This window comes from Cucumis melo, chromosome 1 (genome assembly GCF_025177605.1).
Source record: "Cucumis melo cultivar AY chromosome 1, USDA_Cmelo_AY_1.0, whole genome shotgun sequence".
NCBI classification, from domain to species: Eukaryota; Viridiplantae; Streptophyta; class Magnoliopsida; order Cucurbitales; family Cucurbitaceae; genus Cucumis; species Cucumis melo.
The window spans coordinates 30,983,349-31,007,058 of NC_066857.1; the positions used below are offsets into that span (position 1 = coordinate 30,983,349).

The 23,710-nt window shown below is 31.8% G+C and overlaps 2 protein-coding genes across 2 annotated transcripts; one reads left to right on the forward strand and one right to left on the reverse strand.

Moving 5' to 3' along the window:
* The first annotated feature begins 6,477 nt into the window (after positions 1 to 6,477).
* On the forward strand, positions 6,478 to 7,570 carry LOC103492656 (transcription repressor OFP12-like). The gene has a single exon (XM_008453112.3). The coding sequence runs from the start codon at positions 6,511 to 6,513 to the stop codon at positions 7,288 to 7,290; it is 780 nt and encodes a 259-aa protein (XP_008451334.2). The 5' UTR covers positions 6,478 to 6,510; the 3' UTR covers positions 7,291 to 7,570.
* Positions 7,571 to 12,468: 4,898 nt separating this feature from the next.
* On the reverse strand, positions 12,469 to 22,155 carry LOC103492658 (uncharacterized). Its single transcript, XM_051082597.1, has 8 exons — positions 19,496 to 22,155; positions 19,080 to 19,296; positions 18,960 to 19,042; positions 18,292 to 18,533; positions 17,090 to 17,176; positions 15,021 to 15,120; positions 14,015 to 14,228; positions 12,469 to 13,934 (listed from the first exon to the last, which is right to left on the reverse strand). The coding sequence occupies exons 1-8, from the start codon at positions 21,683 to 21,685 to the stop codon at positions 13,168 to 13,170; spliced, it is 3,900 nt and encodes a 1,299-aa protein (XP_050938554.1). The 5' UTR covers positions 21,686 to 22,155; the 3' UTR covers positions 12,469 to 13,167.
* Between the last annotated feature and the right edge of the window lie 1,555 nt (positions 22,156 to 23,710).

Here is a 23,710-nt window from a genome sequence, read left to right on the forward strand (position 1 = left end):
AGATCTTTGCCGACAATCTCCCTCCGTCCATCGAAGCCGCCACCATCACCTTAGTTCTCCTTCAAGCTTCTGTTCATCGTTAGCCCAAGCCGCCACACCCCAAGCCGCTCCCCTTTCCGTCAGCCATCTCCTCTGTGTCGCGACGTCCAAATCTGAAGCGAGTGGATTGTGTCTGCTCCAACCGGTGTTTGTCCACGAAGCTTCAACCACCGTTGTCGCATCTCCACGAACCCAGCCGCCACCGTCATGATCTCCCATTCACATGGAGCTTGTTGCACCATCCATCCTTCTCCGTAGCACGCTGCCGCACTAGGGCATGCGCTCCTCGCCGTTGAAGAAGCCTCCATCCTCGAGCAGTCGTGACTAAGTGTGGGTGCATAGTTTATATTAATTATAGGGTATTTGTGGATGTGGGTTCACATTTGTATTAATTATAGGGTATTTGTGGATTCTGTTACAAATGTATTTAGAAATCACATTTGTTAATTAGGTATGAGCATTTAAGGCATTGTTTTTCCATTTATTATTTAAAAATTTTATGTTTTGCTATTTTGTAAATTTAAAAATAAAATTATCATTTATACAAAGTAAACCTCTAATTTTAATATTCTTCTTATCAACCCTTTTTAAATATAATAAAATAAAATTAGCATAAAAATATTTGAAGACAAATGTGGATGAATTCAAATTAAATCTTCGGTCCAAATATGTAGAAATAGATTGATCCAAATTACAAATATTTTAGTCATTATTGGATTTGACAATTTAATAATAATAGAAAGATTTCTATTATTAAATTGTAAGAATCAATGTATTTGAAAAGAGTATTCGTTTTTTTCTTCGATCTACACATGAAAATATAAAGTGTAAGTTCATATTAAAAATATTTTAAAAAATAGCAAAATTTATCGATCTCTATAATCTATTTATGTTTCTTTTTATTTTTTTATTTTTTTCTATATTTTATAAATAATTTCTAAAGTCTTCCTAATATATACCCTTTTGAAAGATTAAGAAAACATGAATTAGCAAATTGATTAAAATAGTGAAAAATATAGAAATAAAAAGTAAGAATAATTTTTTTTAGTCAAAATATATATTTAATAAAAACATATTCAAATGTAGCAAAAATGTAAAAAAAAAAAAAAAAAAAAATACAAAATTTAGCATTTTTGTTATTCATAATAAATTTTTTCGATTTAATATAAATTTAAAAATAAAATTGATATTACATAAAGATGAGATTGATAAGACTAATAATGATATAACGATAAAATCATTAAAGAAAATGTAAGAATAGAATTAGATTGAAAGATTGAGGGTAATAGTGGAACAGATAAGTAGTCAAATTTGGAGGGTGCTAAAACTGATATTTTTGGTAAATGTTGACTTTTATGAAACTTTGTATGGAAAAGAATGGTATATGCTATAATTACTTTTAAATAAATGTGGAGTGAAAGTACAATAATGGGAGAGATGTAGTAAGGTGACATTTGATTAAAATATCAAATCACCAAAACTTTTTTGTTGCTCCTTTCCCTCTCATTTCTCACATCACTTCTGTTTATACAGTACTATTTTTTTAGTACAATCTCTTTTTCAAGTCTCATCATTTCTACCTGATCCATCACATAACTCAACAACAACAAAATATATAGGTAAGTAGATATCAAATGATTGTTGAATTGTCTATTTAAAATAATTCATTTCTATTTGATAATTATTTAATTCTTTTTTATTTGTAGTTTTTAAAAATTAAAAAGTTTATAAATCGGAAAAAAGAAGTTAATGAATGATCTTAAATTTGCTTGGCTTGTAGTTAATGGGTCAAGGGCCAATCTATTATTTTATAAATTAAATTTTAGTTTATAGTATAAACTTTATGAATTCTATACTTATTTTTAAGTGTTGGTTAGATTGTGGTAGAAAATAAGATGTATTTTCAAACTTCAAAATTAGCATGGTGTGAAAAAGATAATTTTGGTAGTGAAAATTAGTGTGGTTATTGGGTAAAATTAAGAGAGAGCAATAACATTGAGTTAATTGAGCAGTGGTGTTTTTGTTCTTATTCAAACACATGTGATGTATTAGAAAGAAAGAAAATTTAGTAATTTTAAAGGATCTAGTCTCTAAAATATTTATTTTAAAATTTTTATAAAAGATTAATTTGTTAGAATTTAAGATAGGTACATAAATAAAACGGGATCATATATGAATTAGGAGAAATCTATATGAGAGTATAGTTAAAAAATGCTTAAAATTTTTGGAAGCTAATTTATACCGAGACGATGTATTATTTTTTTCTTTTGGATCGATAACTTAATCATAGAAGCTCTAAAATTAAGTGTCCTTAACACGAAGTTCAGAAAATGCATAATACATAATAATGTTTAGAGACCATCAAATGTTGTCGAATCTGGTGAAATATATTCAATAAAACATTTAACTAAAAATACTAAATTGTTATATAAGTTTCACAAAGTACAGAGGCACCAGGAGTGATAAAAAAAAATATTAGATCAAAGACTAGATTATTGAAAATCTTAAATATGCATCTATTTTATAAAAAAAAAAAAAAAGTTGCAGTGTTTTATTGAATGCTTAATTTTAATTCTTTATATTGATCTTCAAGATTTTCAATGTAAATTATGACTCAAAGCAATATAGTGATGACCTAAAGTAATTCAGTAATCTAAAATTTTGTTAACTTTAAGAACGTTTTTAAGTCTCAGTTTTTGTTTGAAACTAAAGAAAAATAGTTTTGAAATATTTAAGAAAGATCAACGATGGTATTGTGGGTTTATATATAAGTAATTTTAATACAAATAGTAAAATTTAGAGTTTTAGATCAGTTTTTTATATACTAAATTATAGAAAATGTCATTGAACTTTATCACTAATTTCAAAATTCATTATATTCTTCCATTAGTTAGTAATATTATCTCTAAATTTTCATAAATATTTTAAAACTATATTTAGAATATAATTTGTTAAAAATTTTAAATAAGGGATCGAGATTAGTTACATGGTAATACAATTCCATCTTAAATTGCTATCACACTATTTCATGTGTGAATGATAAAGAAAATTTTGAAACATCCAACTTACTTTTGAAAGTACTGAGGATACCTTTCAAACAAATGATAAAATCTTAATCAAAACAACTAAATTATTATCTTCCAGAAAAAGGGTATAAACTATATTAAAAAAAATAAAATAAAATAAAATAAAATAAAATAATAAAATAGGATTGTGGAGAAAAGCAAGCAAATTAATGAGAAAGGAAAAGAATAGGTCCAACCACCACTCTTTTGCATGTGCGCCCTTGCTTCCGTTCTAGAGTAGTTGTTCATTTCACCCCACCACCACATTGTCGCGTGTATTACTATTACATTCATAGATACACCATTTAACCCAAAGCTGGCGGTGGATATGCATATGAGTGCGCGTGGAGTTATCTACAGATGAAGTTTTGTGGAAGAAGGTATTATTAAATGATGGGGTTTGACGCTCACACCTTGTTTGGTCAACACACTTTGTACCTTTGAACTACTAACTTACAATTCACTTCATATATCACCTCAAATCCTAATTCCAATTACTGTTATCATGGTTGAATTTCACTTAAAATCTTAAAATTAAGACTCCATAAAATTGGATTCATCATAGATTATTGTTCAACACTTAAATCGACATTGAATAAGAGAAGTCACAAACATCTCAATGTGTATGTTCACTTGGCTCTTGGTCATGGCTTACTAGACTATGGTGCACTTTATTGATGAAGGGATTGCAAATTGCAGACTCATGAGCTACGATAAGTTTGATAAACTCAAATGTGTGACTCTTATCATTCTAATCCGATGAGTAATAAAGGAAAAAAAAAAAAAAAGAAGTCTTTAAAGCAAGGATTGTACAACAATTATATGAAACTTGTTTTCTCATTTGTGAGTTGATATGGTTGGATGATCAAACAAATATATAAACTCTAATATTTAGACTTAAATAACCCTAAATTTTAATTAGTTACCATCTCACATTTATACATGTTTTTTTCCCTCTTTTAAATCAAATTAAGGATGAAAAGTTAAAAGGTGTATTTAGTAGGTAATTTAAATTATGTTTTATATTTGTAAATTTGGATTATATTTTTGAATTTTATGATTCAAACAATACAAATTTTGAACATATTTTTTTTTATATTTTCTTACGTATCCAACTTTTGTTTAAATTTAAAATTTAAAATATACAACTATATCAAACAAAAGCTGTTGAAAATATAATGTGTTAGGTTATAAACTTTTAGTTAAAAATGTATCTTATAAATTATATAATATAACCTAATAATAATTACTTCATTTTCTCAGCCTAAAATATGTTTATAAATTAATTAATTATATTTTAAAGTACCAAACATTCACTATTAAATATAACTAGTTTTATACTTTATCTATAAATATTGTATCAAACACACAATTAAATTAATTATTTTAATGATAATTCATTTTTGAAATATATTACAAAACGCATAACTAAAAACGTGAAATACAATCCATTTTATTGAATTCTATGTTTTCAAATTTATTTTTTTAAAGTCTTTTAACACCTAAGCTTGTAAATTGCACTTCGTGGATCATGCTCATGCTCATGCTCATGTTCATGGTTATGGTACTTTCTGATACCATATTTATATGGCTAAATTAAATATATAACTTAGTCTTTAGTGTATATATTTTTTTATTTGAAGTTTCACAATAAAGGAAGGAGAGGACACATTTCTTTATTCAAATAAAATGTTAGATGGAGATTCAAAATTTTCGTCTTCTAATTAGTTAAATATTACATCAATGCATAAAATACTTCTTAATAAACTATTACATCAAATACGAAGTGGAAGAATTATTCAAATCTATAATCCCTCTTAACGAAGTCTTAATCTCTCTAATATTTTGATTTTTTTTTAATGTTTTTTTATAAGCATTTTTATAATTAATGGGTTTTTTTTTTTTTAATGTAAGTTTTTACTCTAAAAAACATTGTAATTAGCTCAAAAGTTTTATGTGTAAAGTCAAAATACAAAACTTTATGTTTTTAGTTTCTTCATAAAATATAGATATCCAACTCACCAAATAAAATTTAGAACTTACGAATTCTTTTTATGACTTTTAACGGTGGACTGTGTTAATGTGTTAAACTTGATTTAATATTAATTACATCTTTCTATTGTCTATTAGTCTAATTTAAATTAATCATCACTTATCATTTCAAAATTATATGGTACAATCAGTTACCTACTTTGATTAGAAAATGTTTTTTTTTCTTGAACCAAATTAAAAAAAATTAAAAAAAAAACATTAAGAACTCGCATATATATTTTAATCTAATTTTAAAAGTGAATCAAGTGGTTTAATTTTAAGATACTATTATATGTGATATATATATATATATATATTTGAGAATCTCATATGAAAAATACTTGAAGAAAAATGTAATATTGATGATCTAATGGGCATACTTCTTAAATTGACATCACCAAGTTTTCTAAACTATAAATCAAAAGTGTTACATAAAAAACTACCTCCTAAACTATGAATTTTGTTGCAATCATAATTTCCAATTTTCAAATAATCACTTCTTCTTTTTTTAGAACTGATATTCAAAATATTTATGAATTATAAATTTCATTCCATATAAATTTCAATACAACACATAATTATAATGATAATAAAACGTTTACAGTATCGTCAAACGTCTATTAAACACTATTTTAAATTTTAAAAAACTAAGTTTCAAGTTTTCGTTTATTAAAAAAAAAAAAAAAAAAAAAAACTAAATAGATCACAAATGGTATTTAAATGTTTAATGACTTTTTGAAGTTGATGATATTGATATAATAGAGATAAGTAGAAAAAATATATTATTATATAGAGATATGTCGAGTCATCGTTATCTCTTCTTTGAGAAGAATATAAATAGATAATGTATGTAAGCTTATAGAAGTTGGAGCATTATTGGAATCTACAATTAAGCAGAGAAGTGTTGATCTAGTAATTACCCCCCAATTAAATTTGAGTCTTTGATGTGTTGGAGATATTGTTAAACTCCTGAAGGTCATATCGATATTCCTTTCGTTGGAAATAATGTGTTATCGATGTTATTAATTCATTTTTGTTGTATCTCTCGAGAGATTGAACAAAGTTATTGGTTTTACTATAGATTTTAGCCTCCTCTTAGAACAATGTTTTCTTTTTATTATTTGAGAAGATGTATCCGAGATGTTCTTCACTTCCTCTTGATTTGATTTGGGGCTTGGAGAGAGTTTGGTCTAATTGATTGCCTGTCTTTTGCCTAAAAAAACAAAACAAATAATGTAAGCGAAACAAAACATATAAATCTCTTATCACTTACCTTATCATTTTCACTCTCTCTCTTCCAATAATAATATAAAAGAGAGGAAGTCCTCTCATTGGCCATTTTTGAAATTCACACACAAAGAAAAAAAGAAAAACAATGCCAACCAAACTTGGAAGAAACTATTTGAACCTTTGTTTTACAAAGATCAAAAACCCTCTCTCCGCCACTCAATCCTCTCCCCCCATCACCCACACCCCAGATCGCCGCCGTCAAACCACCCGTTCCTTCTCCTCCACCGCTGCCGCCTTCATCACAAACTACAACTCCCTCTACGAGATCACCACCACCACAAACTCCGACTCCAATTCCCCCCTTTTCGGCCTCGCCAATGACATTGGTGTCGCCGATCCCGACGCCTACGTTGCCGTCGATTTCATTACCGCCTTCACCTCCCATCGTTTCTTCTTCTCCTCTCCTGGCAGCTCCAACTCCATCATAGAATCCACCACTCCCACTACTACCGAATCCACGACGACCATGTCATTGTCGTCCGAGTACTCCGCCAGGTACGAAGGCAACGACGACGAGTTGATGATCTTCAACAATAGCCATGTGATCCCCACGTACTCACCGGACCCTTACATGGACTTCCGACGGTCAATGCAAGAGATGGTGGAGGCGCGTGAGAAAATGACGACGGCAGCAACGACAACAACGATGAAAAAGTCAAGTTGGGAATTCTTGCATGAACTTCTTTTATGCTATCTTGCACTCAACCCTAAAGCCACTCATAAACATATCCTTAAGGCTTTCGCCGACGTTGCCACGGTAATAAAACCGCCATTGGCGATGAAGGAGACGGAGGAAGAGGGGAATAATGTGGATCGGGAATCTGAGTCAATGGTGGACGACGGGGGGGCCGGGCGGTGGCTGTGAGATCTCCGGCTAACAAAATGATAGAGATTGATGCATATATAATAATTATTAATTATTAAATGTGGGGTTCCATTAAAATATTGATTAGATTAATCATAAAGTTTTTGATATGATGATTTTGAGTTTATGAATATGAATATGAATATATATATATATATATATAATATAAGTGTGTAGAGGGGAGGGAAGAAGAAGAGGTGGGTCCCACATGACTTTGGTTTTTGTCACCTTAATTAATTATTAGATCAAAACCATTATCTTTTTTACTTTTTTGTTTCCTTAACATTTTTGCCCCCACATCTTCTTTTACATTTTGTATCTTTTTTTGTTCATCAAACATTGTTAATGCCAAAAGAATTGGACTAATTTATCTTTTTGCTCTTTTACACCGTTTCACCTTCCTTCTCATTCCTTTCTTCTATTATAAATTATTTATAATAGATCGCAATAAACTATATAATATCTTTATTACGATAGTCATTCTAAAAATTACACAAAATCATTCCTCGATAACTCTTCAAATAGATTAGGAACTTAGATAAATTTAGACGCATGTAAAAGTTTAAACATTAATTGTGTCATTTATTTAAAATTAAATTCTGATTTTAAAAAATGAATAAAATAAAAATGAAATGGAAGAGTACATTAAGTTATCCATTTTAAGTTTAATATAATTTAACATTGAGACAAAATTTAATCTAATAATTATGTGTTAGTCAAAGTTGTGTAGTGTATTGATTATTTAACGTAAAGGCTAAAGACAAATTTCTTATTCAAGGGTTATGGATTCTTATGATTGAGGCTTTCTTGGTTTTTTCTATAGTTTTTTTTTTAACACCTTTTACCTAGATGGTATAATTTGACATGACCTAGTAAATAAATGGTGGAAAAAAAAAAAAGAATAGATAAAAGACAAGAAAACGAGACGACAACTCAATCATGTATTAAATATAGACGGATACTTTGATACATCTTAAGATATACCGTCTATATACATCTTATAATTCTCATTATATACCAAAGTTTAAAATATCAATATCAATAGATATATCAAAATCTTAATTTTATGAAAATTTCGATGAAAATAACAATAAGAAGATGTTTTTGAAAACAATTATAAAACAAAAAGTTTTTAAGATTAAATTTAAATTAATAAATAAAAAAAAAATTTATTCTCGAATAAGCACACATGTTTAATTATATTATATTTATATTAATTCATTCTTATGTTTATTTTTTGTATTTTGTGGATTTTCCTACGATGTAATTGAAATATTGATTCGCCACATATTGATATTGAACTTATAAAAACATGAAAATATCAAAGAAAATTTATTACCATGTAAAAAATGATTAAGAAAATTTTAGAAAGAAGAAGAATTGGAGTGTGGAGGGAGAAGGATGTAGTTCGAGATATGCTAAGTATTTTTCTGAAAGGATGGATATTTGGTATCCTTAAAAGAGGATAATTAACTCTAAACCATAGGAACTAAACTCTAAAATTCTCAAACTAGTTCTTTAACGGTTTAATAAAACTCTCTATATATACATATGACAAGGTGGATAATAAAGACAATATATAAAGATGAAAAATACAAATTGGCAATTAGGAAGCAAACATAAAGATAAAATTGTAAGAGCCCCAAAATATTTCTGTGAAATTTGATGTGAAGCAACACATGAAAAGCAGCACTCACACTGTCATATAGATCAACATAAAGCAAATCATAAGAAGAGATGATGCCTTCTTTCTCTCTCTCTCTCTCTCTCTCTCTCTCTCTCTCTCTCTCTCTCTCTCTCTCTCTCTCTCTCTCTCTCTCTCTCTCTCTCTCTCTCTCTCTCTCTCTCTCTCTCTCTCTCTCTCTCTCTCTCTCTCTTTCTCTCACAAATTCTCTCACTTTTCTCCCCATTTCTCAAAACCAAACGAAACCCAATTTCCATAAATTTTTTAAAAAATAAACCACATGGGGGTACACACAAAAAAACCATATCCTCCTTCTGCATAACACATGCTCTTATAAGAAAGAAATTAAACCCTAATTTGAATGGGCCACATGGAACCATATATTCCAAAACTGCCCTCTCACTCCCATGAAAAAAGACAGTTAAAAACAATGATAAGTTACTGTCATTAAAGGACAGTTTAGAGAAAACAAAATAATAATAATAATAAGAATAAGAATAATATTGTAATTATATATTTTAAGATAGGGTTGTCCAATGCTGTGGAGACAAATGATGGTTGTACTTAATAACATAACATTTGGAGGCCAAATGGGAATCTTTGGATTGTAAATATTTTTAATTTATCAATGCAGCCAAATTGGGGGAATCTTTATTATTTTGTCTTCTTTTTTATTTATATATATATATATATGTATATATTTGAGTCTTTATGTGTTATAAGTTTGAATGGGAGGGGAAGACTAGAAGTGGGTGGGTGGGTGGATTCATATGCACTCATGAGATTCAGTGAATTTTGCTTTAACCAAGTGGAATACTTTAAAGCTTTTTATGTGGAGTACTTCTTACTTAAATTCTATTTTCCACTATTTTTCATGTGGTGGGTTTCTTGATCATAGTGTAATTTGAGTAACATGAAATTACAATTTTGGTGCCTTATGATTTTGGGGGAAAGTTAATTAACTAAGGGTTACTAATTTTTTATGACTGTATTTGTGTTTGTTATTATAGTCCATGGTTGTTATAGTATGTGAATTCTAATAATTTGTGTTTGTGTTATTTATTATAGTTAATGGTTGTTATAGTATGTAAATTATAATAGTTTGTGTTTGAAGGACATATTATTTTAATTTATGTAGAAAATAGTTAATAGGATAACAAAAAAAAATGGATAAAAGATGGAAAACTTTCGTAAATGTAACAAAATAACAAACTATTTACAATACAATGTAACAAAACCCATAAAGTTACCTATTTTTTAAATATTCCAGGTTTGTCATTCTATCTTTCTTCCATGAAATCGTCTTCCTCCGATTTCTTTCATCATCTTTCTTTTTTCCTCTTTTTTCTTTTTTTTTTTTTTTTTGCAATTTCTTTCTATCTTTCTTATTTTTCAATTCTTTATTTATGTCGTTTAATATATCTTCCTTATTTTCCTCCTCTTTTTTCAATTTATTTCCATCGTCTTTCTACTTTTCCTCCTTTTTTTTTGCTGTAATTTCTTTCTATCATCTTTCTTCTTTTTCTTTTTTTACGTCGTTTACATTTGATTAACCAAATCTAAATGAGTGTGTACAAAAAATTAGCAAAATCTAAAAAAATCGTGTATAAACAATCTTGAAAAAAAATATTTAGATTGAAGTAGCTAAATGTAAACTATTGTGTAAAAAAGTAAATAAAAAAAATAAAAGATCGTGTATAAAAAATCTTGAAAAAAAAATCATTTACATTGAAGTAGCTAAATGTAAACGATCGTGTAAAAAAAATAAAACATTGTGTATAAAAAATCTTGATAAAAAAAATCATTTAGATTGGAGTAGCCAAATGTAAATGATCGTTAAAAAAAAAGTAAAATAGAAGATTGTGTATAAAAAATCTTAAAAAAAATCAATTGGATTGACTTTAAAACGTAAACGATCGTGTAAAAAAAAAAAATCATCGCTGTATACCAAAAGAATTTAGAAAATCGTGTACCAAATTTAAGAAAAAAATCATTTAGATTTGGGTCCTCAAATCTAAACGATCATGTAACCAAATTTAAACGTAACCGTAACAAAATTAAACGATGGAATTGAAAAGATAAATTGTAGTCATATCTAAACGATCGCACCAAACAATAATCAAGTCTAAACTATCGCAAATATATTATGCGCGCGTTGTTGACGACGTGGTTGATAAGGCATTTTTGATATTTTACACGATGAGTCTCTGGATTTTTTCCGTTTTCGAAATTGTCCTATAAATTGTAAATATTTTACCTCTTTTATATTTTTGAAAATACTCGATAAAAAACAGTAAATACCGTAAGAAAAAAAATTCAAATAGTTGAAAACACCCACTATTATACTTATTTAGACACTTAGATAAAGTAAGCTAGCTCCACTCAATTGAAGTATGGAATCCTAACGATTCTTCGGATTTTAGTTCATGTGCTTTTAAAAGTTAGACTTTTATTGTTGTTTTGTTATTATTATTAGTTCATGGTTTGTTATTCTGTCCGTTTTTTTCTTTTTTTTATATAATGAGTCTTTACAGATTCAAGATTTTTATTAAAATTAATTGATCTATTTAATGTGAATTAGAATTTTGTGTCCAATAAAATCCACAATTTTCGATTTGAACCTAGTAGATCAACAAATATAAAAAAAATTGAAACAATACTTCATTAAAACCTAAAGCTCGAGGGGCAAAAGGAGGACACAAATCAAGGTTAATTTCATCCAAAAACCAAAACTAAGGAAACAAGAGTCTCAAGCCTTTCCAAAATCAGTGAGACTTAAACCCAACTGCATAGAGAGCTAGAAAACGAGCAATCCGATTTTCCTACACAAGGACAAAAATAGAAACATTTCCTAACCAACTCACCATCACAACAATCTCATCTACTCACCATCACAACAATCTCATCAACTACATTTTTCTCTGAGACTAAACTGGTAATATTGAAAAATTTAGACATAAAAACTTGAAAATTAAGGCAGTAAATCTGTAATTTTACCAAAAGTTTATCTTACCAATTTAGCAGGCACACAATTTCCACGGTAAGTAACTCCTTTAGCTCATATTACTGTTCTACAGCACCTATAGAAAAGAAAATGTAGGAATTTGCAAAATCTTCAAATTTACCAACATTCCAATGATCTAAAATTCACCAACCTATTTAACCCAAATTTCTCATCAAGATGAGAAGTTTGGCTTAGTACAAAGAAGAAGAGAACCCAAAACTATGATCTATAAGGATTAGTTAGAATAAAAAAAAACAAGAATAGAATACACAATTCCAGGAGAAAGTTATTCTATACCGCTTATAGCTCAGATACTTGCATTAAAACCCTTTTGGTAAGAAGTGCCTGGAGCTGCAGCCACTACTTTATTTATATACTAACTATGAATTCATTTTGTTTAAAACCATAATTTTTAGAATAACCCTAAACTGATTCCAAGTCTTATCTGTCACAATAAAACATAACGATGAATACACAAAAGAAGAAAGGATGTACAAAGGCAATAGCATTTCCATAGTAGACCAATTAAACTTTTAATTTACAGTAAACAAGGAGGTTTCAAAATGAACAGCCCTTTTGGGCAATTTTAGTAACGTAAGAAGAAAACTTACAGCGCTCTCCAGAACTGTATGCCAGAAACAAAAACGGGATGTACAAACCGTTTTACCCCCAAGGTTAAATGACATGAACATAAGATCAAATTTTCCCTAAACACTTACTCAAAATGCACCATAAAAGAATCTAGAAAATATTTCTTTTGGGGGGAATTAGGGGGCGGTGGATATCATCATCCATCCCAAAAATGGCACTGGTTAGTAAGGCCAACAAAAAGAGTTCTGCAGCATGAATTCCTGTAGTGGTAGCCAACGAAGATGCAAAGGTTTGAGATCAAAAGGATATTAGTAGCTTGGTCTGCCAGGATCATACTTGAGGGTTACCGCAACAAAACTACATTCAGTTGTGCAATGGCGCAAAGAAAAGCCAAAGCAGAAGCTAAGTTTTAGTAGAAGAGTGATCTATTATACAGTGTGGCATGTGTTAATCTGTGAAGCAGACTCCTATAGATTTGGTAAACTGCTCATCTCAATTCTCCTGCTTCAGAGGTGAAGATTTGATGATGCTCCAATCATCATTTCTTATCATCCTCCCAGATACTTGCTGAAATCCCAGTGATTCGTAGGACATCCGCCTACGACAAGACATCCTCCGTTGGATGGCAATTAGAAGAAACTTCAGCAGATACACAATGAGCATTACCCCTATCACCTTCAGAGGGAGAACTAGTTTTATCGTCCATATGTAAAGTGGCATCGCAACCATTTGCAATTTCCAAGTCAAAGATGACCGCCTGCCCATCATGTACCGGATCAGTCTTTGGGAGTTTACTAGAGCTGATTGTCTCTGGCTGATTTACATGCTCGTCCTGAGTAGACTTGAGTTTGTCACTATGATTACCAATTTCTGCTGCAGTTTCCTGGTAATCAACACTTGCAGTACCTTTGGGAAATTCCAGACTGGACTTTTGATTGATAGCTTTGCTTCCATCCAATTGTCCATTTAGTTCAGACTTCCGGTCTTCAGGGTCTGAAGTGGTAAAACCAAGGGACGTTGTATGGTGTTGGCCAGCCTCTTTATCCTCCTTACATGAAAGGCATGTAGAGTTCAATGAATTCTCAAACTTTTGGTTCCTTTCCCCCAAATTATTATCAGCAACATCAGCACCATTGGCTTTGACATCCTTAGTAGGATTATCAATATCACCATTCGAAACCCTATCATTTGGTTTCACACTGGATTCAATAACTGCAGGTTCACCAGAAATCCCCAATCCATCTTTTGCATTGCCCTCACTGCATGAATTTAAACAAGGACAAGGAGAATGTGTCTCTTCAGGGGAGGTTGCATCGACCTCTGACGTTTGATGTTCTGAAAGTTCAGGAGACTTGGATATGGATCCTACAAGAAAAATAATAATAATCTGTAGCCATACGAATTCGATGAGTGCACAATGAGCACAATCTCTAATAATTAGATACCTTCTCCAAGAGTTGTACACTCCATTGAAAGATGATCCTTCAATAGCGATTTCTGCAGCATTTCAACACCAGGAAAGACCAACAGACTCATTTTCCTCATCCTTTCTTTGGTAGTCTCTTCAAGGGGCTTAAAACCAAAGACAGAAGTCCATGTATCTCTTACTTCAGATATTGCAGGAATGACCAACTTTTCCACATTTAGAGAGGACAAAGCCTGACAGATAAAGGGGTAACAGAAGAAAAACAGGCATGTATCAGTAAATCAAATAGCACAATGATAGGAATTTTAAATGAACTTAGTATAAGTCAGCTAGGACCCAAAAAAGTCAGATATCTGTTAATGCACACATTTGAATAATGACTTTCGCACAATAATATATTAGTACCTGAAGTAAAAGTACCGGATGTCATCAAGCCTCTCCTTAGGAGAGGGAACTACTAACACGAGGAACTATTTACATTCAACTCAGATTAAATGAGACAGTATAGAACTAATATAAGTTACAGTTGGCAAGGGGCGTAGTCACTTGAGAATTCCTTTATGCCGTAGTATATGTTAAAGCACTATTTTGAAACTTTGATCAAGATGACTACTCCAGCCAGTAACTGAGAAGACAATATACAAGATCCTTCACTGATATTACCCAAGTCCATAAATTTATTTGATACGTAAAATTTTCAAAGCTTCAAAGCTCAAGTTCTAACCAAATATATTTTAGAATTTTATTTGATAGCTAAAAAGTTTCGAAAACTTTCAGTTCACCAAGTTCCAATCTAACACATTTTCATATTGAGGTAGCTCGCTACAAATTTTGACTTATGGCCGCAAAGCTAATTCTAAACCTATTTACTGTTATGCATCTCTGTCTATGCTGCAACCTAGTAGGAAAACAAGAAACAACCAAATGAAACCTAGAAGATTAATCAATACTAGTAATTTATTGGAGCACAAAGAATACGCGATAGCATGAAGATACAATAAGATATAGAATGCACAATAACCTACCGATTCAATTGCACTAAGAAAGCGACGGCACATTCCCTGACGCCTATACATGTAACGAGTTCCAATGAAAGGCATCTCCGCTAATTCATGTCCATGGATCCTATTTCATCAACCAGGACAGAATTTCAATGTTAGTGTTTAGAAATTTATGGGAGAAACAAAAATGAATAAATGAACAAATAAAAAGAGTATTCTCTTCCACAACTAGAAAGCATGTATAAAAAATACTGAGTTCATACTCTTCCATAAAACTTTTTTAAAGTCAAGTCTCAACCCTTTTGATAGGTTCCAAAGTACTTCCTCAACCACTGAATAGTTGACAAAACTAGCAGACAACCTGAAACTAAGGGCTAATTTATAAAGCCATGCAACTAACTTAGGACCATCAAGCGGTAAAAGATACAGAAAAATACGTAAGCCCTTTCCCCCTCCCTTTAGAATTCAGATCAATCCCCAATATGGTATACTGAACAAACTAGTCTGGTGTACAGATCAACTACGTTAAATGTGGGGATGACAGAAGACTTCTTGATGCCCTCTTGCCCAGCTTGCAAAATAGGTTTGAAAATTAGAAAATAAATAAATAAAGTAAAAAAAAAAAGGGGGAATTGTTATGGATAGCAAAAAGAAAATAGAACTATTTACAAAATATAACAAAAAAACATAATTGTACTATAGAGTGTTCGATAGATTTTGCTAAATTTTGTAAGTAGTTTCAATATTTTGCTATTTCTGAAATTGCCCCTAAAAAATATATATTAAAAAAACATGAAGATGTAGCATTGATTAAATAATAAAATAAGATTGAGGTTCACAATATTTTAGACGATGAGAGCTATGTATATAGCATCCAAAGCACTGTACAGAGCCTAGCCTTTCGTAGAAAAGAACCCACAACCAAAACCAATAAATAAATAAATAAAAGGTGAGTGATTATGCACTGTTCCTTTATAAACATTTGAAGGACTGCAAATAACAAGTGGTATACAACATAATTAACATGAATACACACGAAGTATGATTATGAACTTTCCATAGGACAGGGCCAACAATTTTGCACTCACTTGATCAGGAAAGAATACTGTCCTACCCTAGAATAAATCCAAAGGAGCTTCCATTTCTTACTCTCGCTCATAAGAGCTTGTGAGCACAAGAAAGATCACAGCTCTAATAGTGAGGATTGTTCAAATAGCTGGTGGTCCCCTTGACCTTAGTGAATCACACTTCAAGTAAAGTTTGCATCTTAAACAAAATGCACCAACTGTATTTCAGACAATTCCGGGTGGTTTACTTCAATGAGATCTTCAAATAATAAAAACCTGGATTCATAGTTAAAATCCATCTAGGTTAACTACATATAGGAAAAGTGTTCTGGCTGAAACGGACCAAGCAATTGAACTAACTCCACCTTAAACAAGGTCCAAGAAACTGCTGGAGAAGATGAGTAAGAGTGCCATGCCTTCTTAAACGCAAAACTTATAACCAACTACCACCTCCTTTCACCTCCCCAAGCATTAAGACCACACATCAGCCGAAGCTACCTACCACCATCCTCATAAAGGCAAGCCAAAAACAATAGAGACAAGGATGTCTTTACTAATGGACCAAGAGACAAGTCAAAGCATGCCCTACCGATGACATGCCAACCTGTAGCTAGGAACCACAGGCCCATGCAAAGACATTCTTGAGCTCCTCCATTGTTGTTCATAGAAAATACTTCCCGAATAACCTGTATAAAATCAGGAGAGCTTTACAAAAGCACATTAGTGACCAGAATCCATTCCTAGCCAATAGGGTCCTTTAAGAGATCTGAAAATGAAGAACACACCAAATGCTCAAGAAACTCAAAGAGTATAGTATAAAGTTGGATCTTTCTATCTAAAGTATACATCTAAGACTTTGGAGTCTGGAGCTGCCCCAAAAGGAAGGTGGCATACCCTCCTTACGAGGGCTAGATTAAAATTCAAAACTTGCCACTAATAGGAACATTCCAACAGTTTAAGATAAATACAATAGTTTTTCCAAAGAATTCAAATGAGATTTAAGCGCAAGATAAACTAGACACATACCTTAAGGATGCAGCACATATAACCTCGTCATCCTTTTCAAGAATTGCAGTGTAAAAGCCACTAAAATTTAGACGAGTAAAATTTGACCTGAAAAAGGAATTTAGCACTTGTAAGTACACATGCCTTGCTTCCATTGCTTTAGTAATTAATACAGCAAGCACAGAAATCGAAAGAATTGAAGGTATTCAGAGGCTAAAATACATGTAAAAAAAAACTACAAGTCATTGTACTTAAAATTGGGTTTACACATGAAAATTTTATGAGCAATTTTTAATGCTTTTGAAGCCAGTCATTTTATCTCAGTTCACCATATTTACATCCATATATGTCATTATGGAAGAAGAAAAAATGACAACTTCTCTGATGAAGGATAGATGGCTTAACCAGACAAAATTAAGGTCCTACCAACATAAGACATTCCAGTCCTAAATATTATGCTATTCACTATCTTCATGCACTCCTCCCCATTACAGAACCCTCATCCCTAACGTGAACCTTTAGGCCGCTTAAGACTTCAGAGCCAAGATATCTAGCAACAAAAGTGATGCTTTTGTAATACAGTTTCAACTTGCAACCCCTTAAACAAAAACTATCATCCTGGAAAGAGATGTCAATTGCTTTGTGGCTTTGTGGGATATCAAACCTAAAGCACTTCGTATTTATCCCTTCACTTTACTTCTAACCAACTCACAAGCTCTTATATAAACCCTACTTGTATTTATCTTCCCATCAATGCATTACTCAGTTTCTTATCATAAAAGTACATATATTCCCATCATTTTAAGCATCTCAATGTGTGCATCAGAAGAACCTAACTACTAGTAACAGTTGTTTTCTAGAATAAGTTTGGAAAAGCTTGAATGTAAAATTAAGTTACCGCTCAGCTAGAATTCTACATTCAATAGTCAAGGGACCAGCAACTCCTCGGTGAATAAACTTTTTGATGAATAGACTTGTGAAGAACAAAAAAATTCCATGGACATTCATCATTCTAATAAGTTGATATTTTCCACAAATTTAGAAACCAAGTAATTGATGAAAGTGTGTCCATTAATGTATCCTACAACCTCAAGGATTAGTTGCTGGGAGGAAAACTATGTCAGGTAAGGAGAAAAGGAAAACTAAACAACTCGTGCATGTTTTGAATACAGACAAAAAAATGTAAACAACTAATAAGTTACTTAGTGTTGTAAGGCACTTACCCACAGTTATAGAGAATGTTATGAATCAAATTAATGCCACTTCTGTGGTCAATGACAGGCAAAAAGCACTCATCCATAACAAACAAGGCAACTGCAAGCTCAGAATTACATTTAATCTTCTGAACTACTTCACTGCAGAGACTAAAATCTGAGCCAACATCACTTCTACGTATAAGAGTCCATGAAAATCCTTCTTTCATATCCTGCTTAACCCCAAGAAGCATTTGTAGCCTTTCATGTAACTGGAACATCATATAGTTCAACTGAGTAAGTGAAAGCACCATAAATAAAAATAAAAGAAAAAAACAAAAAAAAAAAAACTTGAGTAAACTAAACGGTTTTTTTTTTTTTACACATTTGAAAGGAACGAATTCAAATAATTTGCATTCCAAAAAAAGAACCCATGACACATGACCAAGAAACTTAGCCTTGTTCCCATTCAAAGAAAATACAACCATGCAAAGGTATAATTTAACTTAAAGCTGTGGATAGATAACTGATGAATTGCTACATGTTGACACAGCCACTTTACCAAAATTAAGAATACCAGAGGTTTTTAAGTATCGTAGTGCCAGGGATAAACATCCATTTCCAATTCCAAACTGTGAACTCAAAAAAAGTTAAATATTTCCAACTCTGATTATCATAACAAATAACTGAAATATTACCATTTGACATTTCTTCCCACAAAACGATGGGTTATCCACGTCATCACCAGAAGCATTATTCATCTGAACACATATGGGATGATCTGCAAATAATAATTGCTTATTCACAATTCTGTTTACAGTAATATAACAACATAAGCGTTACAAAAGAATAAAACAAAGAATCCACGGGAAAAAGAAATCTAAGATTCATTACATTTTTCCTACAGAGATGGCATTTACATAACACATCTGCAGCTGCCTCGTGATGATCATCCCTTGGATGTAACTCTGTCGTGACTTGTCCACATAATTTGCATGAACAATACAAACAGTGCCAGGGACCAGAAGGAAAGTTCTGAAAGTTATACAAAAAAACAAAACAGTTAATGGCTCAAGATTTTAAAAGCAAACTATTATAAACTTTGGTATATCAAAAAAAAAAAAAAAAAATCAAACGCCAATTAATGTAGCCAGAGGAAGGACATGGACCCAAAAGGATCGCTTGATTGCATTTGAATGTAACTCACACACACCAATAATTGATGAACCCTTACCTTAATATCCAGGCAACTTTGATGAAACGTAGATGGGCAACTATCACAACAAATCAAGTCTCCACCATCTCCACAAATTCCACAAGTATCATCATTAGGATCTTCGACGTCAACATCTACAAAATTGTACCCTTTACATGGTGGTTCATTTTGTTTATTCCATGATTCCAACAGGCATTGGAGGAGGGAAGAACCAGTATGTACGTATATATTTTCAAGTGGCTGACCAACTCTGCTTCCTGCATGCATTTCAAATTTTGAAATTGTAATAACTTCATCACAGCAGTTGCAATGAATTCCATCTCTTGTAAGTCTACCCTCAAGCTTCACCCGTGTCTTTCTTTGGTTCATGTACTGTACCTTCTCATCAAGTGACAAAATCCCCAAATCTATCATCCAAGCAAGTAGTGTCCGCTTCCCATTATATAGCAAATAACCATCATTGGAAGAATCGGCAGTTTCCTCTGTATTCCGAACTAATAAAGCACATCGCTTTCTATTTTGTGTCCGAAATGAACTAGGAAACCCCTTTTCTAGGCTATTATGATCAGAATTATGAAGGTCGTGATGCAACAAAGCTTTTTTCCTTTTCCTCTTAGTGGACTTGGAAACTGGATTTCTTGGATAACTTGCTTTCTCATTACACTTCATATTTTCAATGATCCCTCTTATTTTAAAATTTTCATTTCTCATTTGTTTCTTCAATTCTCCATCCTTCTCCCTCCCTGCTCTTCTAACCCTTGTTAGTGTCATGATCTCTTCATCTGGTATTGGAGTAAATATAAAACCAGTCTTATAAACTGTGGAATCGCCATCGCCTTCTTCATAGTGCCTTTTAAGCACATTATAAGCCAGGGTGATTGACCAGTGAGTTCGTCCCTCTGGACTTACATAAACTGCATCCTTGTACTCCCGATTAAATCTGGGTCTATACTGAATTGTCCAACCAGCAGTTTTTAATATTTCAGTAATCCTCTCTCTCAATAAATTCTTCGCTATTGATCTCTTGCATTCATCTGCTTCGATCTTGCGCTTTTTTACTTTCTTCGCTTCCCTAGTCTTCTCACCACAAGTAATTACCTTTGAACTTGCTGTTGGTGTTGCTTCTGGTTCCAAAATTCCCTGAGATAAATCATTCCCAGCTGGCAAAGTTTTCTTCATGTGTATTGCTTTCCTAATATGCCTCTTATCTGAGGAAAACCGATCAGTTGGCACATTACTTCTCACCCTGTTTCTCAACTTCATACTTAATTTTCTCGCTAGTCTAACCTTTATTCCTTCAGTGTGCTCATTCTTCAACGCTCCATTGCTTTTTTGCAACTTTGGTGGCCTTCCTCTTCCACGCTTGGGTTTTAAGGTATTCAATGTATTCAATTCACTATTCAATTCACCAAACAATGAATTGTCATTTTCCTTATCAATCTTGCGTGGCCTTCCACGCTTCCTTTTTAACTTCTTATTCCTCAACTCACAAACAAATTGATGGTTCTTTTCACTCTCCAACTTGGGTGGTCTTCCGCGCTTACGTTTCAACTTCTTCATGGGGCTAACAACTATTTTTGGACTAACAACTACTTCCTCAGCTTCCTTTTCAGCCTTCCGTGGTCTCCCACGCTTTCTTTTTACCTTCTGATCTCCAGAGAACAATTGTTGTTCACTTCCTTGTTCTTCACTTCGCCTCTCCAACTTCATTAATTTCTTGCCATACCTAGTGCTCCTACAATTCTGCACCTCCATATTACTATTATTCTCTTCACTAGCAGCTACACTATCGCACTCTACCTTTACTCCAAAACTCGACCGCAAAATTCGATCACTACCCCGTAGTTTATTAGCCATAAGTTTTCTTTTCACTTTCTCCACTACCTTTTTACTTCCACCTTCAATGTGGCCATCATCCACCTTTCTCCTTTTCCTACTCCTATTTTCCACTTCAGCATTTTCCCCATTACCCTTAAAGACATCCACCACAACTTCCTCAACTCTCGCCTCACATCCCTTCTTGATTTCCAACTCCAGCGACTCTCTCTCAGAATCACAACTAACTGAAACCGAAATCAGATTTTCCTCACCACCTACATAAAGATTCCTCAACCCTTGAGTGCCCTCCCCATCCAAAACTCGATCAAAATCAAAATCTTCCTCTTTCCCCTTCCTCAACAATTTCTCGGCACCCGTTTCCTCTTCCATAACCCCAAAAACACCAAAAATACCAAAATGCTCAAACAGAACCCCCTGAACCTAACCAAAATTCCCACAACACAACACCCATAACACAAAAAACAACTTCCACTCCTCCCACCGAACCCAAAACTCCAAAACGCAAAATGATCCAAACCCAGATCAAAAAACCACTTAAAAACAAGAGAGAGAAAACACACACACACAAAGTACTGAGAAAGGAAAAGAAAAAACTAAAAAACAAAATAACGGATCAAACCCCGAGTATGGCAACACCGAAGAACAAGGCTCCAATGCAGCAAATTCCAAGAAATTAGAGAATCGTGGAAGTCGAAGAACGCCATAGAGGTCAACAGGTGCGTGATTGGGTAACAAAACTCTTCATATTTTGGAACGAAAAGAAATTGATTTTTGTAATTTTGGGTTTAAAATGAGAAAGAAAGAAGGAAAGAAAGAAGACGGGTTTTAGTCTCTAGAAGAAAGGGGCAGAGTCGTTGAGTGCCTTTTTTATTAAAATCAGTTCATTTACAAGGGTAGGTTGGTACGTAATTATTAGAGGTTAGGAGGGCTAAAATAGTGATTTTGCTATTTACGATTTCTAATTTTCCCTCCACAAAGTATTTCCAAATTAAAAAATTATGTACGTATAACTCCCAACAAATTGGGGGACAACAATTCAATTAGGGCTTTCTTTTTTTTTTAATTATTGCCTCGCGTTTCCAATTACCATTTTACTTTTACCCTTCCTTTTTTGTTTTTTTTACATTCACAAATAAAAATCTTTTCTCTCTTTTTTCTTCTCTTAAGTTGTTTAAAATACAAAAAATAAAATAAAATAAAATGCATTCGGTAATATCTTCTTTTTTGTATTATTATTTGTAATTTAACCAACAAAATACTTTAATATTAATTTAAGTTAATTTTCAAAATTTTAACCCTTGGTTTTTCTTTTTCTTTTTCTTTTTTTCTTTTTTTTGTGGTATCATCCGATAAAAGTTAGAATGGAGTAGCAAGCCAATCTAAAATAAGTAAGAACAAAAGTTGTAATTTTATTTAGAGGTTCTTTAAAAAATATAACAAATCGTTAAAAATATTTATATTGTTTGAACAATTTTGAAAAATGAAAAAGTCCACATATTCACAATGAAAGATACCAAGAAAATTCCTCAGTCAATACGCGATTAATCGGTTACACGCGCGTGTGTAATTTTTCTTCTAAACAATCATGATACACGATCGCATAGGAAATGATATATGATTGTGTAGTTCATGATATACGATTGTTAGTTCATAATAAACGATAGTTTTGAAAAAGCCCTAGTAAACGATCATGTAGATGATGATACACGAACATGTAGCTTATGATAAAACAATGATTTTGAAAAGCACTAGTACAATCGTGTAGATCGTGATACACAACCGTTGTACGTAGTTCATGATACATGATCATGTAATTCATGATAAACGATGATTTTGAAAATCCTATAGTAAACGATCATGTAGTTCATCTATGTTCACGATCCATTGAGAAAAACAATACAAGATTGATGACGGATTGAAAACAAATATAATAATATCAAAAGATTAATGAAAAAGAATAATAATAATTGTAAAAAAATAATCATTATTTCAAAAAAAATTGCAAAAGAAAAAGAAGAGAAAGGAGAATACAGCCGTTGAGAAGAAGATGGAAGGGAAGAAGAAAGGAATTGGAGTCATGCAAAATTCAAAAACGGCAAAAGCAAACCTGAAATATTTAAAAATAAATGATTGGTTTCATAGACTTTTTATTTTATTATATGGACCGTAAATATTTGGGTTTTTGTTTCATTTATGTATTTTATTTATTTCAAAAAAAATCTTTTAATTTCAAAATAAGTATATTTATAGTCTATGAAGTTTATCATTTAGTGCCTGATTTATAAAATCATAAATAATTTAATGTTTGTAAAATACTAAGAAATAATTCTTATTTTAATTTTAAATTGTTTTTTTAGACTATGATTATTATAACTATAACTTATTATAATTTAA

Excerpts from the sequence above, each read along its gene's own strand:
- LOC103492656 (XM_008453112.3), top strand. The coding sequence starts at position 6,511 with ATGCCAACCAAACTTGGAAGAAACTATTTGAACCTTTGTTTTACAAAG.
- LOC103492658 (XM_051082597.1), bottom strand. The coding sequence starts at position 21,685 with ATGGAAGAGGAAACGGGTGCCGAGAAATTGTTGAGGAAGGGGAAAGAG. Across the intron at positions 19,043-19,079 it reads GCTTATGTTGTTATATTACT|ATCATCCCATATGTGTTCAG; the intron begins GTAAACAGAATT and ends TATTATTTGCAG. Across the intron at positions 17,177-18,291 it reads AACATTCTCTATAACTGTGG|GTCAAATTTTACTCGTCTAA; the intron begins GTAAGTGCCTTA and ends TTCCTTTTTCAG.